Below are 14,316 nucleotides of genomic sequence, written 5' to 3' on the forward strand. Positions count from 1 at the left end.
CAGTTTATCTATATTCTAGATTATTCCTCTGCCTCCTCAAAGTTTCCCACTTAACATGAATGCTGCACTTTAGCATTCTCATCTTGCCACCACCCCTTGACCTTCAAACACCTCTAAATATCATTTTTTTAAAAGATTTTTTATTTTTTATTAGAGAGAGAGAATACAAGCAGGGGGAGCAGCAGGCAGTGGGAGAGGGAGAAGCAGGCTCCCCACTCAGCAGGGAGCCCGTTGCGGGGCTTGATCCCAGGACCCCGGGATCATGACCTCAGCCGAAGGCAGACGCTTACCCCTCTGAGCCACCCAAGCGCCCCTCTAAATATCATTTCTGAACAGAAGGAGAGAAAAGAAATAACAACCCAGACCATAGCCTACTTCTTCCATCTGCCCTCCTATGTTCCTTCCAGTTACAGAAGGATCTTTGCTTGGGATTCTCCCATCCTTGATAGTACTGACATCATCTATTGTGGGGATTCCCTAAAATTCCCTCTTCCGGGACGCCTGGGTGGCTCAGTCGGTGAAGCGGCTGCTTTCGGCTCAGGTCATGATCCCAGGCTCCTTGCTCAGTGGGGAACCTGCTTCACCCTCTGCCTGCCGCTCCCCCTGCTTGTGCTCTCTCTCTCTCTCTCTGACAAATAAATAAATAAATAAAATCTTTTAAAAATTTTTTTAAAAATTAATAAAAATTTAAAAAAATTCCCTCCTCCCTATAGAATCCACTTCTTGTCCCAGATTTGTGGTTCTGCAGCTAAATCCCAAATCTAGTGTTTCCCTCCCTATGCACTCTCTCAGAGGTTTCATCCAATTGCAAATTTTTTTTTCTTAGATTTTATTTATTTTTGCAAGAGAGAGAGAGTGCAGACACAAACGGGGGGGGAGGGCGCAGAGGGAGAAGCAGACTCCCCGCTGAGCAGGGAGCCCCATGCAGGACTCCATTTCAGGACCCTGGGATCATGATCTGAGCCGAAGGTAGACTCTTAACGGACTGAAATTGCAAAGTTTTAATGATGACTCTAAAGGTCAGGATACAAAAATCTACTTTTCAAGCTTCAGTATATCCCTTAAGCTAGAATTCCTCAGATCCAGCTGTTGACACACATCCCCTCTTGGATGCATCTCAAGTTCATTGTACTTGAAATGAAGCACATTATCAATAACAAACAAAATTCACTTGCCAACTTAATCCGTTCCATCAATGGCAACTAAAAAACTTGATGGACTATCTGTATTCTCCCCTGTTTGTCACACTTCCCTTCATCCTGCATACCACGCTCAGATTAGTACTTCTAGAACACTGCTTTTTGTATCACTTATAGCTTATGAACCTATACTAGCTCCCATTACCATCTGCATTTTGCTCAATCTCTTTTTTTTTTTTAAAGATTTTATTTATTTGACAGAGAGAGACACAGCGAGAGAGGGAACACAAGCAGGGGGAGTGGGAGAGGGAGAAGCAGGCTCCCCGCAGAGCAGGGAGCCCGATGTGGGGCTCGATCCCAGGACCCTGGGATCATGACCTGAGCTGAAGGCATTCGCTTAACCAACTGAGCCACCCAGGCGCCCTTGCTCAATCTCTTTTATCTAGCTTTTCAAGTTCTTATATCAAGTAGTGTTTACTGATCTACTCAAATAAATGTCTAATCTGAAACTTAGCCAGTTTACTTACAGACCCACATCTCCTTGCTCAGATCACTAACTCTATGTATATTATCTGCCATCACCCTTTTAAAAGTCCAAAACTTATTCTTAGTTTAAGACTTATCCTCTTTTATGAAAAGCTCCACTGATTCATTCTAAAAATGTAAGGTAAACCAATGTCAATTTCCTATTTTTGATACTATACTACAGTTATATAAAATGTCACCATCAGGGAAAGCTGAATGAAGGGAACATGGGATTCTATGTAATATTTTTGCATCTTGTTGTATTGTTCAAAATATTATAGATATTTTATATTATTTCAAAATAAAAAGTTTAAAAAATATAGAGTGGGCATCAACTATATATATGGCAGGCATAAGTGGGGTGCTGAGGTCACAAAGAAGAATACAATACATACTGAGCCTTCCATGCATGTTTACCTTCTATCTGGGAATGTTATGGACTGAACTGTGTCCTCCCCCAAATTCACAGACTGAAGGCCTAACCCCCAAAATGACTGTGGTTGAAGACTGGGCCTTTAAAGAGGTAATTAAAGTTAAATGAGGTCATAAGGGTGGGGTCCTAATCCAAAAGAACTGGTGTCCTTACAAGAGGAGGAAGAGGCACTGGGAGTGTACACATATAGAGAAAAAGGCCATGTGAGGACACAGATAATAGGTGGCCACCTGCTCACCAAGCAGACAGACCTCAGGAAAACCAAACCTGCCAGCACCTTGATCTTGGACTTCCAGTCTCCAGAACTGTGAGAAAATAACTTCTGTTGTTTAAGTCACCCAGCCTGCTATGGCAGACTTAATAGACTAATATAGGAGTGAGGGATGAAGTAAAAATATTAAATGATAAGCACTATAATAGCCATGTGCCCAGAGACCAAGGAGCACAGATGAGAGAGGGACTAGCACTGCCAGGAGGACTAGGGAATGTTTTGTGGAACATCATTTCAGCTGAGTCTTCATAAATTAGTGGTAATTTTGCCACCAGCCAAAGCCTGACTCTCTAAGCCAAGAAAATTACAGAAGCCTGCAAAGCATGGTGCATTTGGAAAATATTGAATACTGCAGTATTGGTAAAGAATCTTAAGGATGAAAGTGTAAGAGATAACAGCTAGAAGGATAATGTTGGTCTATTTCATAAAGAATGTGTACTTCAGGCTTAAGACTTTTGATTTAATGTGCTAAGTAATAGAGAGCTGTAGAATGTTTTCAAGCAGGTAAGTAACATACTCAGGTCCCTATTTTTGCAAAGAAACTCATACTCATGGAAAACTATGAATTCATTACAGATGTATGCAGATTTAGCTACAAAAAATACTCACTAAATTGTTTATCATACTAAAATCAGAAATTGTATATTTGACAAAAGGGGACTGATTAAGTATGTAGCTATTAAAATATGTATAATATTTAATAATGCAATAATGATTTAATGAGTTTTTAAAGTGGGTTATAAAGTAGTAGGTTCAGTATGACCCAATTTTATAAAACAAAAGTATATATGCGAAATAAAAAACTGGAAAGATATGTATACACATACACACACATAGAATATATATATGTATATACACATACATAAATCTATATATAGCAGCATTTGTATCTATTTCAGGGTGGTCAGATTATTGGTAATTTTAATCTTTTTTTCCCCATCTGAATTTCCTAAATTTCTACAAAACATATTTTATCTGTGTATTAAAGATATGAGTCATTTTTTAATAACTTCATTAAAACATAATTTACACTTTTAAAACATATATTCAGTGGTTTTTAGTACATTCACAGAGTTGTGCAGCCATCATGCAACCTAATTTTAGAATACTTTTCTCACCCAAAAGGAAATCCCATACCCATTAGCTCTCACAAGCCATTTTTCCACCCCTACCCTACCCCTAGCCCTGTGCAACCACTAGTATACTTTCTGCCTCTCTGAATTTGCTATTCTGGACATTTTATATGAATGGAATCATATAATATATGGTCTTTTGGACTGGCTTTCTTTCACTTAGTATAATGTTTTGAAGATTCATCCATGTTGTAGAATATTCCACTATATGGATGTGCCACATTTATTTATCCATTCATCATTGATAAATATTTGGATTGTTCCCATTTTGAGCTATCATGCTGCTATGAACATTCATAAGTTGTTTGTTTTTTATGGTAGTACTAAAAATAAAGGAGGAATGTTAATTCAAGAAGACTACTGGTAGGCCATTTTAATAGCAATAGGAGACAAGGGCATTAAGTAAGGTAATAGCAGTGTGGACAGTGAAAAGAGATACATTTGGGAGGTGACACCATCAAGTTTTGGTGACTGACTGAACAGGAGGAATAAAGGAAACAGAGGGTCAAGGCTGTTCTGAGGCCCCTGGCCGGGGCACTGGGTAACATCATCCACTGAGATGAGACATGCAGAAGGAGGTGAGGTGCACTCAGGCACATAGAAGTGGAGAGGCCTGTGGGATACTGATGGAGACACATGAAACCTGGAAGAGAAGCTAGACAGAAAGATACAAACAGAAATCATGGAATGCAGGTGGTAGTTGGATGAGACTGTCCAGGATAGCATGAAGATGGAGTACCAATGGTCGAGAGACAGAAAAAGGGACAAGAAGCCACAAAGCAGACAGGAAAAGACAGGCCTGAGGAGGACAAGGACAGTTTCCAACAGTGAAAGAAAAGCCAAGTAATAAAAATGTTCTAAGGAAATAGTCTCAGTGTAAAAGGGTATAGAGCAGCCAAATGAGTTGTAGGCAAAGTGTTCACCAGATTTAGCAATTATGAGGTCATTCATGGAAAGGTGAAAAAGTTACTTAGAGATCAATAACTGGCATAATTTAGCCTACTTTGAGAGAGGAGATGAGATGGGATGGAGGCAGAATCCATAACCTGGCTGCACACATTTATACAAGGAGTCCTGGGCGGGAAAGCACTTGGGCTCATTTATCAGGATGGAAATATAAATAAGCCCCATAAACACATGGTCATTGCCTTTGAACAACTTATTTCCTTTTGGGAATAAAAAACCATTAATTTTCCTGGTTTATGAAATGAGTCCTTGGTTTTTCCTTACCACCATTTCTGATACAATTACAGTTGTTTTCTGGGTAGTACTTTTGATCATGGTCCCTTCTGATGAGTTATATACATTTTTTGTAGGAAAATGTACACAGTATATGGAAAAGAAAGAATAGGAGGACAGTGCCTGTAACTCCACCACCCAGGGTAATTACCATTAACACGCACCTTGGTTTATATGCTTCTGGACCAGATATTGAGAAGTATGTAACTGAAGCTCAATCTTTTGTTTCCTGCCTTTGCTGACTTAGAATGACCTATCCTGCCTCCACATCTATGTATCTACCTTTATTTCCTTCTGTGTTTTGTGATCTCATTTTTTTATACTTAAATCTCTTAGCTATCTGAAATGTGCTGTAGCACATGGTATGGACTAGGTAATCTATTTTTTTTCTCCAAACAGCGGGCCAGTTCCTAGCACCATTTTAAAACTCACCCTGTCCTCTCTCCATTGCTTTGAAATGTCACAGAAGCACATGAGGTCTGAGTTCAGATTAGCACATTCTAAATTCTTATATATTTAATTGGCAGAGAGGGAGGTAGATTTTCCTGCTTATAGAAGTTCTGATTATCCCAAATGTAGTCACAGAAAAGCAAAAGCATAACACAAAGATATTCACTCAAAAACTAACAGACTACTTATAAAATTAGTTTCTCCTCAAGTATCTTTCCACATTTAACACTAGATGAATCCCTGGCTGCTATCAACTTTTTACATGGGTCCATCTCTCACCAACTGTTGTAAATTGTTGCAAATACAGCATAAATGGGCTGCAGAGGGAAATTATAAATCCTGCAAACGATGCAAGATTTAAAGCAGCCTAAGTGTCATTAGAGATGCAAGGACAGTGACCAGTGAAAATCTGGCAATCATTCCAATTAATCAAGAGAAGAAAACTGACCAGAGGATGTCAGGATAGATGTTTCTGGAGAAAATGATTTGCATATGAAAGGATTAAGAAAGACCCCACCTAGGGAAATGGATGATGCCTTGGAATATTTTTTCCTAAAAAGGACACTCTTTGTAAAGGTGCTTATAAGGTCAAATGTGAGTATCTATCAACATGCCAAAAACAAACAAAAACAAAAATCACACAAAATTCTTTCATTGTTGTCTCTAAGAATTAGCACATAATTGTAGGCATAACATAAATTTTGGCAAATACATGATAAAATAAATTTACTATTAATTTTAACTGTAACTTATTTTTCAACTGAACCTTTTTATTTTCCCAAATAAAAACAATAAAATGTTGGTTCCAGTTTCAGGTAGTCTTCTTCTAATACCAATTAGTCTCAAACCTTCCAGACTTTAATCAATTTTGAATGTTCTATTTGGTGTATCAAGCTCCCTTGTTGCAACTGCAACACTGTCATTCAGTGTTACTTTATAATAAGTATCCCAAAAAGGCAAATTTTACACTCTTCTTTTTTAAAATATCCTGTCTGATCTTACATTTTTTTCTCTTGTAACTCTAGAATTCTTTTATCAAATTCTCACAAGTGCCTTTTAGATTTTAGATTAGTATTTATAATAATTATTAATAGAAACTCACATTTAGTGAGAATTTGCTGTGTCAAGCACTTACTCAGCATTTTCCAAGTACTATTATATTTAATTTGGCTAAAAACTCTGGTAAAGTACCGTTATTATTCCTATTTATAGTTGAAAAAAAATTGAGAAGCCAACAAGCTAAGAAACTTGTCCTATATTATATATCCGCTGAAGGACCAAGCTAGCTTCATGTACTTCTGAAGTCAAAGTTCACTTCACAATAGCACAGCTGACCCTTGATCAATGCAGGGGTTGGGAGTGGCAACTCCCTGTGCAGTGGAAAATCCATATATGACTTCTGACTCCCCAAACACTTATTAAGATGACTGGAAGCCTTACCAATGACATAAACAGCTGACCAGAATACATTTTGTATGTTGTCTATCTTATATATTATATTCTTATAATAAAGCAAGCTAGAGAAAAGAAAATGGTATTAAGAAAATCATAAGGAAGAGAAAATACATTTACAGAACTGTACTGTATTTACCAAAAAAAAAAAAAGTCTGCATAAAAGTGGACCTGTGCAGTTCAAACCCATGTTGTTCGAGGATTGACAGTATTTTACCATTTTGGAACTCACTCCTTTTTTAAACAAAAATGAACAGATTCAGAAGCTATTTAGTAATTTTTCCTGAGGCCTTTCCTATGTTGAATTTGTCTAAATTTCTTAAATGAAAGACTTCAAACTTATAAAAAATCAAATAAAGTGTAAAATCAACAGCTAGATCACACTGACAGTATGAAAGTAAACACCAAATGCCTTACCAAGCATCTAAGTGAGACCTGAGAAAGCTAAACTTAAATGCTACTGAAATGGGTCATTTGGAAGAAGCCTCAAAATAACATCAACCCTTAAGGCAAAAAGGTCATTAACTCAAATTTAAAATACTAAAAAGTGGGAGTTTTAAATATATCTCCGCAAAGGATAGAATAGATACCTTATTCAAATTTTTACTCTCTATTTTCTCCTACCCACTTAATATAGTAAAAATGTACAAAATACTAATTTTGGGGGGGTCCATATCACATCTCAGAGTGAGTTTTCTGACCCATACCTGTAAAAAGGCTCATCTTATTTATCAAACTGTCTTTGCTTTCTTCTTCCACCCCAGATTGTCTTCCTTAAGGCCCAGGAATCCAGCAGTGCCAAAGCAAATACAATTGAAGCTCTGGCCCATTGCAACTTCTGATTCATTTGATCACATTAAGAGAACAGTCTCTTGAGGCACTTGACCAGCCTAGATCGTCCTTAAGCCTTTTTCTCTGCTGAGCTTGCTGTGCCTGCCCTGTTGTGGGGCCCACACCATCTGCTCTCCAAGCTTCCATTTGATGGGCCATCATAATCCTCTCCACTTCTTGCGGGGCAAAGCATCACTTAGACACATGAGGGTTAAAAACCCATACAGACGGGCACCTGGATGGCTCAGTGAGTTAAGCATCTGCCTTCGGCTCAGGTCATGATCTCAGAGTCCTGGGATGAAGCCCCGAGTCGGGCTCCCTGATCAGCGGGAAGTCTGCTTCTCCCTCTCCCTCTGCCTCTCCCCCCACTGGTGTCTCTCTCTCTCGTGGTCCCTCACTCTCTCTCAAATAAATGAAGTCTTTGAAAAAAAAAATGAAAAAAACCCCATACAGAAATGATAAAAAGCTCCAGTATTCATGAGGTTAAAATGACTCGTCTCCAAATACCATAAGTTAGGCCCACCTATGTATGCATTAAGTTTTACATATGTGCTTGAGAGAGTCAAGTCTTCACTATAATTAGGGCCAGTAAAATATCATCCTAGACACTGAGGTCATAAAAGGAAGCCTCTGGCCATCTAAGGTAAATCTTCCAGCCTCAAGCACCTACAGGGACAAACCAGGTAACAAACGTGTATAAGAAAGCCAGGTAAGTATTCACATTTCAATTTTTTTTTAAAACATCACCCTGGTGGCTTTCTGTGACTCTCGCTCTAAGGGGATGTATACAGCTGAGATTAGAGAAAGGACATTTAATGAAAGTGCAATATTCCCCAGCAGAAAAAAATGTGAATCCAGAGCTACAGGTAGGAGACAGTTAAGTTTGATGGTTCTACAATTAAAAAAAGACATATACCCAGAAAAGGGTGAGCTAAATCTTGATAGAGCATCTGAAGGTTTATAAAGGCAAACAGGAGAAATGTGAGGCAAAAAGTCCATAAGGTCATTCCCAGTGGGAAAGATTTTCAAACTCTGGATGCCAGGGAGGATGTTGTCATCATGGCCTTTACTGGAGCAAAGAAAGGGCACGTCCAAGGTGCCGGGCTCATAAAGTCATGAGGCTAGAAAAGACCAAGGGTTTTTTATTCTGAGATGTTTATCCATCTACCATTTAATAGGGAACATGGTAAAATGACACACACTCCTGCCTTGTAATACCAACCACTAAGTCACTTCATCTTCCTAGGCCTCAGTTACCTCAGCTGTTAAGGGAGGGAGGTGAACCGGATGATTTCTGAGTTCCTGCCCAGCTTTTAAAAAAAGATCATGTCTGTGAAAAATGCTTGTAGGCTTATGCGTTCGGTAACCCACTCCTTTCTAATATGCCACTTTCCCTTTGTGTATTCTGAAACAACTATTACAGCTACACTAACACTGTAAATTGCACAATTACTGGCTTGAAGTAGCACAGTATTTCTTATTATCTCTGTGATGATGGGGATCATGGCACCTACAGAGATAATAAAAATGAAGTGCAAAATAAAGATCAATCTTTAACATATTCCTCATAGCAAAGAAAAGACACTGTATGAAACTGTTTCTGCTCTTTTCCTCCCACACTGCTAGACTGATTTGAGTGAAAAGAAGGCCAGATCAAGAACTGCTTACACAGAAGGAAGCTCAGGCTGGAAATGTGTTTGTACCACTATGGGCTGTGTGGTCCAGAGGGAAGCACAGTGGGCTAGATTTGGATTCTAGACTGAACCCTTCTGGTCACCATATAACTCTGCGCAAGATATTTAGCTTTTCCTAAATCCGTTGTCTGTTTACAAAACAGCAATAACTCTACATGTTTCTTCTACCTCAGAAATGTGCTAAGTATAGAAATAAGTGTGTGAAAAATTTGAGTTCTAAGGAGGAAATGTATTATAGGCAATAATGGAGCATGTTAATGACAGAGAGCACTGATTTAACAATTTTTTGAAACTCACTACCATAATTAGATCAAAGCAAGCAGGACAGAGTCACTCAACCAGAGTCAAAAACTGGGTCAAGCAGAAGCAATGAAGACTTTGACAGAGCAGCACAGATGCACAAAGCCTCAGTCTCCCCAGTGGACCGACCTCGGCTAGACTGGGCATGAGAGGCACAGACCTGGCTTATAGACTCCTGGTTTGTGAACAAATACATTTTCTATCTACCTGCATTTTTTCATTTCTCCCTCCCTCCCTTCTCTTCCTCTTTGCTGTGCCCCTTCCTTCCACACATCAAAAATTCTGCCCTGAGGGCTTATGTGGACATAGCCCTCAAGATGCTTCTGAACCTAGTTATTTAAACAAATGACTAAAGTTTCATAATCAATAAATGTGACTAAGGGAGCATCTGTTCTCTCCAGGTGTCAAGGTCTTTGCTCACAGCATTGCCACTGGCTATTCTCGAAGAGGCTCGGGCAGGGAGGCAGAGAACAAAGCGCAGGGTTGCCCAGGCCTGCACTGACCGGTAGGTATGCCAGCCAGTCAGGGGGCCGCTCCCACCTCTTTCTTAAGTGTTCTCTTTTATATATTTGTCCTTCTCCCTCAAGCTTCCTTTGTTTTTCTAATTGGCAAGGAAGGAGGGAGAGCCATGTACTGAGTGCTAATCATAGTAAATATTTTTCATTTACTATCTCATTAAGCCTAAATATTTATTTCTTACAAATATAATCCTGTAATAGGGGACAGAAGACAGATGAGTAGAGGCCAAAGGACCAGTTGGGAGGATGTGAACAAGGCAAGAGGAAGAGGGCCTAAATTAAGACAAACTATATTAGAACTGTTTCTATGTGGAAAGACATTTCTATTCTGAAATGGTCATATTAGAAAATTCTTTTGGAATAAAAGTTAGGTTCTATCCAAGTGTAAATAAGGTAAAAAAAGATTTCAAATCATGGAATATAGCCACCCATGATGCCAAATCAACTATTCCCCCCCATGTATATCTGTAACAATGGTAAGAATTACAGCTTTACTTTTTGAGTGTGTCTCAAGCCCAAACATTGTGCTAGGTGCTTTACAAACATTTAAGGCCCCAGTGACAAGGAGGGCATTATTATACCTACTTTCAAAAGGAAGAAACTAAGACTCTGGAAAGTTAACTAACATATCCAGCGTCATATAAGCGGTAAGGGATAAAGGCAGGACCCAAACACTGGTCTGTCTGCCTCCAGAGTCTGTCCTTATTAGATTATGCTATGCTGTCTCCATGTTTATCTTTTTAAGTTTTTGCTTGCATTCCTTTTTACTTCTAGGAATGCTGATTGAGGGGAAAAGGAAGCAAGAGGAAGAGCATCAGCATGCGGGGGAGGGGCATATAAGGCATGTGAGAAGGAAGAAGAGAAAACCATATCACTTCTCATACCATGGTCCTGGCTTTAGAAGGAAATAGATACTACAGCTGTTGCACTGAATTAATGCATTTACTTTATGTTCTTTGCTGTTGCCGTAAGACAGACCACTAAGAGGGAAGAAGGACATGGGAGCTGCTGCCCCCAAGGGACCCAAGTGTAGCACCATTGATTGCTTAGCCCCTCTGACCATGGAAAGGGCTGACCAGGATGCCCATGGCCAGCACTTACTGCTCATGTTGGGGCAAGCTGGATCTCTCTCTACCTTGGCCTGTAGGTGCCATGTCTCTGCAGCCTGTTCACATCTCCTGATCCGTCTTTTTCTTTGTCTCTTGCCCCCCTTATTCTGATGACCACAGTCCAAGCAAACAGCAGTAGGGATGGGACTCACTCATCTGGATTACATTAGCTGCTTGTATTATGCTATTTACATTTATGAAATATGGTATCGCGAGACCACATTTAGTAAAACTTTTTCTTAAAAATAGTTTTATTCTCTAATCCACTTTTTATTGGTTAGAAGCAAAACAAAATGGATCATATATTTAAAAGCAGAGGGAAGAAAAAAGACATACCATTCTAGAAATGTCTAGCAAGCAAATACCCCAAGAATATTTATCCAAGTGGTTACTCTGGGATATCTGAAGGGAAATGTGAAAGCAATTTTCTTGGCTATCATCACTTTAATATGAAATGTAAACCCCAAATACAACCTCAGGCACATTCCTTTAATTTGGGGAAAGTAGTCGTGCTTAGGGAGCATGGACAAAGCTCTTACCCGGCAAGACCATGGTCTGCGGAGCCGCTGCATCTGTACTCAAGCAGAGACGTCCACCTTTGGCTAATCTATCACAGAGCAAGGTGATATGTTTCTTCAGTCGGCTTGTGTCTTTGGGCATGTTCAGCTGGCTGCTGAGGTTCAAAGCCTGCTCCTTCGAACTCTTTGATAGGCAAGTCTTCAAGAGGTGGGAAATGGCAGCATCCACTGTTTCTTCCCAGCCCTGGATGCAAAAACCAATTTTGAATTTACCCAAAGATGAAAAATGAGCAAAGGAGGCACTTGACTGTTAACCAGGTTATAAGATGGCTTGTTTATATCCAAGTGTTGGAGGCCTTTCGAGAATTTGCTTTCTGGACTATTTCATAATAGTCTGGTTTCAAACTCTAGCTCTGTCAGCTGTTTGACCTTGAGCAAGTTACTTAATTCCTCTTAGCCTCATCCTTATCTACAAATGAGGATACTAAGAGTCTGCAGCTCCAAAGGCTGAGGTGATTGACTGAGATGATATAGGAAAATCATTTAGCCCTGTGCCAGACATAAGTCATAAATAACAATAACAATAATCATCTCAGGTATATTTGATGATCTGGATCCTGAAACTGCCAGGATTATACTTCATTTGTTTTATCTTTCTGCTCAAGGAGAATTGGCCAGCACAGAAAGGACCTTTTGAGATCTTGGGGGAAACTGGAATGAAGAGAAAACCCCGGTGTCTCTCTCAGCTAGTGGTCCCACAGCCTTGGGGTTGCAGGCAGAAACCAGAGGAGCTTATTTCAAGAGGAATTTTGTGAGACATAAGCCTCTCTAGTCCCACTTCACTGCCCAGGTGATAAAAAATGACACAAAATGAGGAAGTGGGCTATTAACCCCACTTTTGCTGGGACTAGTATGGCTGTGCTACAGTGAAGACCTCGAGAAGTGCAGTGTCACCTTACCACCGTGAAGGCTGCAATCCTAGGAATACCAATGCTGGGCAGGGACCTCGTCATCATCATAGAGGGTACCAGCACCAGCAGGACTGGCCTGAGGAGGCTCCACCCTCAGGTGGGTTCAGATAATAACAGAGCAAGAAGCAGGAGGAGTCAGCCCATGAGCTCCCATTGGGCATGGCCAGGCAGTCCTAGAGATAGCTGGGAAAGATTTTTATAGAGGTCCAGAGGTCCTAAGCAGCACAATAGGCAAGCCTAAGTGAAATCTGGGTATTGTTGCCAGTGTGAATCCATTTGTACCCAGAGGTTGGCAAAACCTAGAGCACCATGGGCCTGACAATCAAAATGAAACTATAAAGGAAGACACTGAATGAATTTATTTGCATAGAATGCTACAGAATAGTCCAAGCCCCTTATAAAGAGGTAAGAAACCTGAGACTCAGATGGAACCCCTGGGAAGCCTACTGTTAGCACCGCTCCATCCTCAACCTTAACAGCTAAGCCACCTTTCAAATACCCAAATTGGATTAGGTTACTTCTCACCCTGTGCTGTAGTGGCTGGCTGCATGTTTAGTTTCCCCATGAGAGTGCCCGGAGTTCTCTGCACCCCGAACACTACGCTTGATAAACAGAGGGTGATCAAGAAATGTGTTAGCTGGACAGAGAGATGGTAAGACATAGAACTAGGCTGGGAGGACTTTACAGATACAGTCTTGTGGGATTTTCCTAGGACCCTGTTTGCAATAGCAACCATCTGCCTAAGCATGGTTGTCTTCACAGTCCAAAATTACTACTTTTGGAGGCAGTTCACTCCTTCCAGGGACATGTGTAACCAGTAGAAAGCTATTCTTATAGTGAGCCAAAATCTGCCCCGTTGGCCCTGAGTCTACCCTCCAGAGCCATGCACAATAAATCTAACCTCTCTTCTACATGGTAGCCCTTTCTATCTGTGAAGACAGCAATTCTGTACCCTCTCCTCCAGAATAAATGACCTCAGTTCCTCCAGCTCTTCCCTATATAAACATGGTTTCAAGTTTTCTCTCCGTCCTGACCACTTGTATTTGAATGAGCTCCAAATTTAAGCAATTAAAAATTTATACAGCTAACGAGAGAACCCCAAACTGACCCCCAAGACACCAGGCTGGGGTTGGGAGTGCAGGGTAGGAGAGAGCCATCCCTCCCATTTACTGGGAATTCTCCCTGCCAACCAGGTCTTTGGTTGCCTCTGATCTCTTGACGGCTGCCTCAACTCTTGATTCACAGTGAGCAACCAGACGATTAAACTCTAGACCTTTTCCATACTTGCCACATGTCTTCCTTCTGCGCTTATGGAGTTGGTTCTTTAGACCTAAGTGTGAACTCTCTATATGTCCACTGGAGAACTTCCCATTAATTGCCAAAATTAAGGGTTTTTACCCTACTGAGGCATTATAGATACCACTGGCTAAATTAGGATACAAATTAATTACAACAATCTTGAAAATCCGTTCAGGAGATGTCAAAGACTGTGAAAAGAGCTTCCTACCCCAAACCACTGAAGGATAATAAACCATTAACTACCACAAAGACTCTCTACACAACAATCCAAATCTAAACTAGACCAATACCTAAAATTGAATTTGTATTTCAAGATAATAGGTTTAAGACAAAATAGTAAACCAGGTGAACCAGAGAACATATTTTTAAGTTGTTTTTGGATCCACTGACAAAGAACTCGGAGTATAAGAAGGAAAGATTCTTTGTATATAGTT

General features: G+C 40.1%; 1 protein-coding gene across 12 annotated transcripts in view; it reads right to left on the reverse strand.

The window, feature by feature from the left end:
• BBS9 (Bardet-Biedl syndrome 9) overlaps positions 1-14,316 on the reverse strand; it is a 452,171-nt gene that overhangs the window by 55,488 nt on the left and 382,367 nt on the right. For 10 of the 12 annotated variants that reach the window (XM_064575077.1, XM_064575070.1, XM_064575069.1 and 7 more), the window contains one exon: positions 11,634-11,856. The exons of the other annotated variants lie outside the window; for them this stretch is intronic. In XM_064575077.1, the coding sequence (XP_064431147.1) occupies positions 11,634-11,856 (223 nt within the window). The remainder of the gene's footprint in view (positions 1-11,633; positions 11,857-14,316) is intronic. 12 annotated transcript variants of the gene reach the window in all.

This window comes from Mirounga angustirostris, unplaced genomic scaffold, assembly GCF_029215605.1.
Source record: "Mirounga angustirostris isolate CCGP_5_RB_7025 unplaced genomic scaffold, mMirAng1.0.hap1 SCAF_12, whole genome shotgun sequence".
In the NCBI taxonomy this organism is placed as follows: domain Eukaryota; kingdom Metazoa; phylum Chordata; class Mammalia; order Carnivora; family Phocidae; genus Mirounga; species Mirounga angustirostris.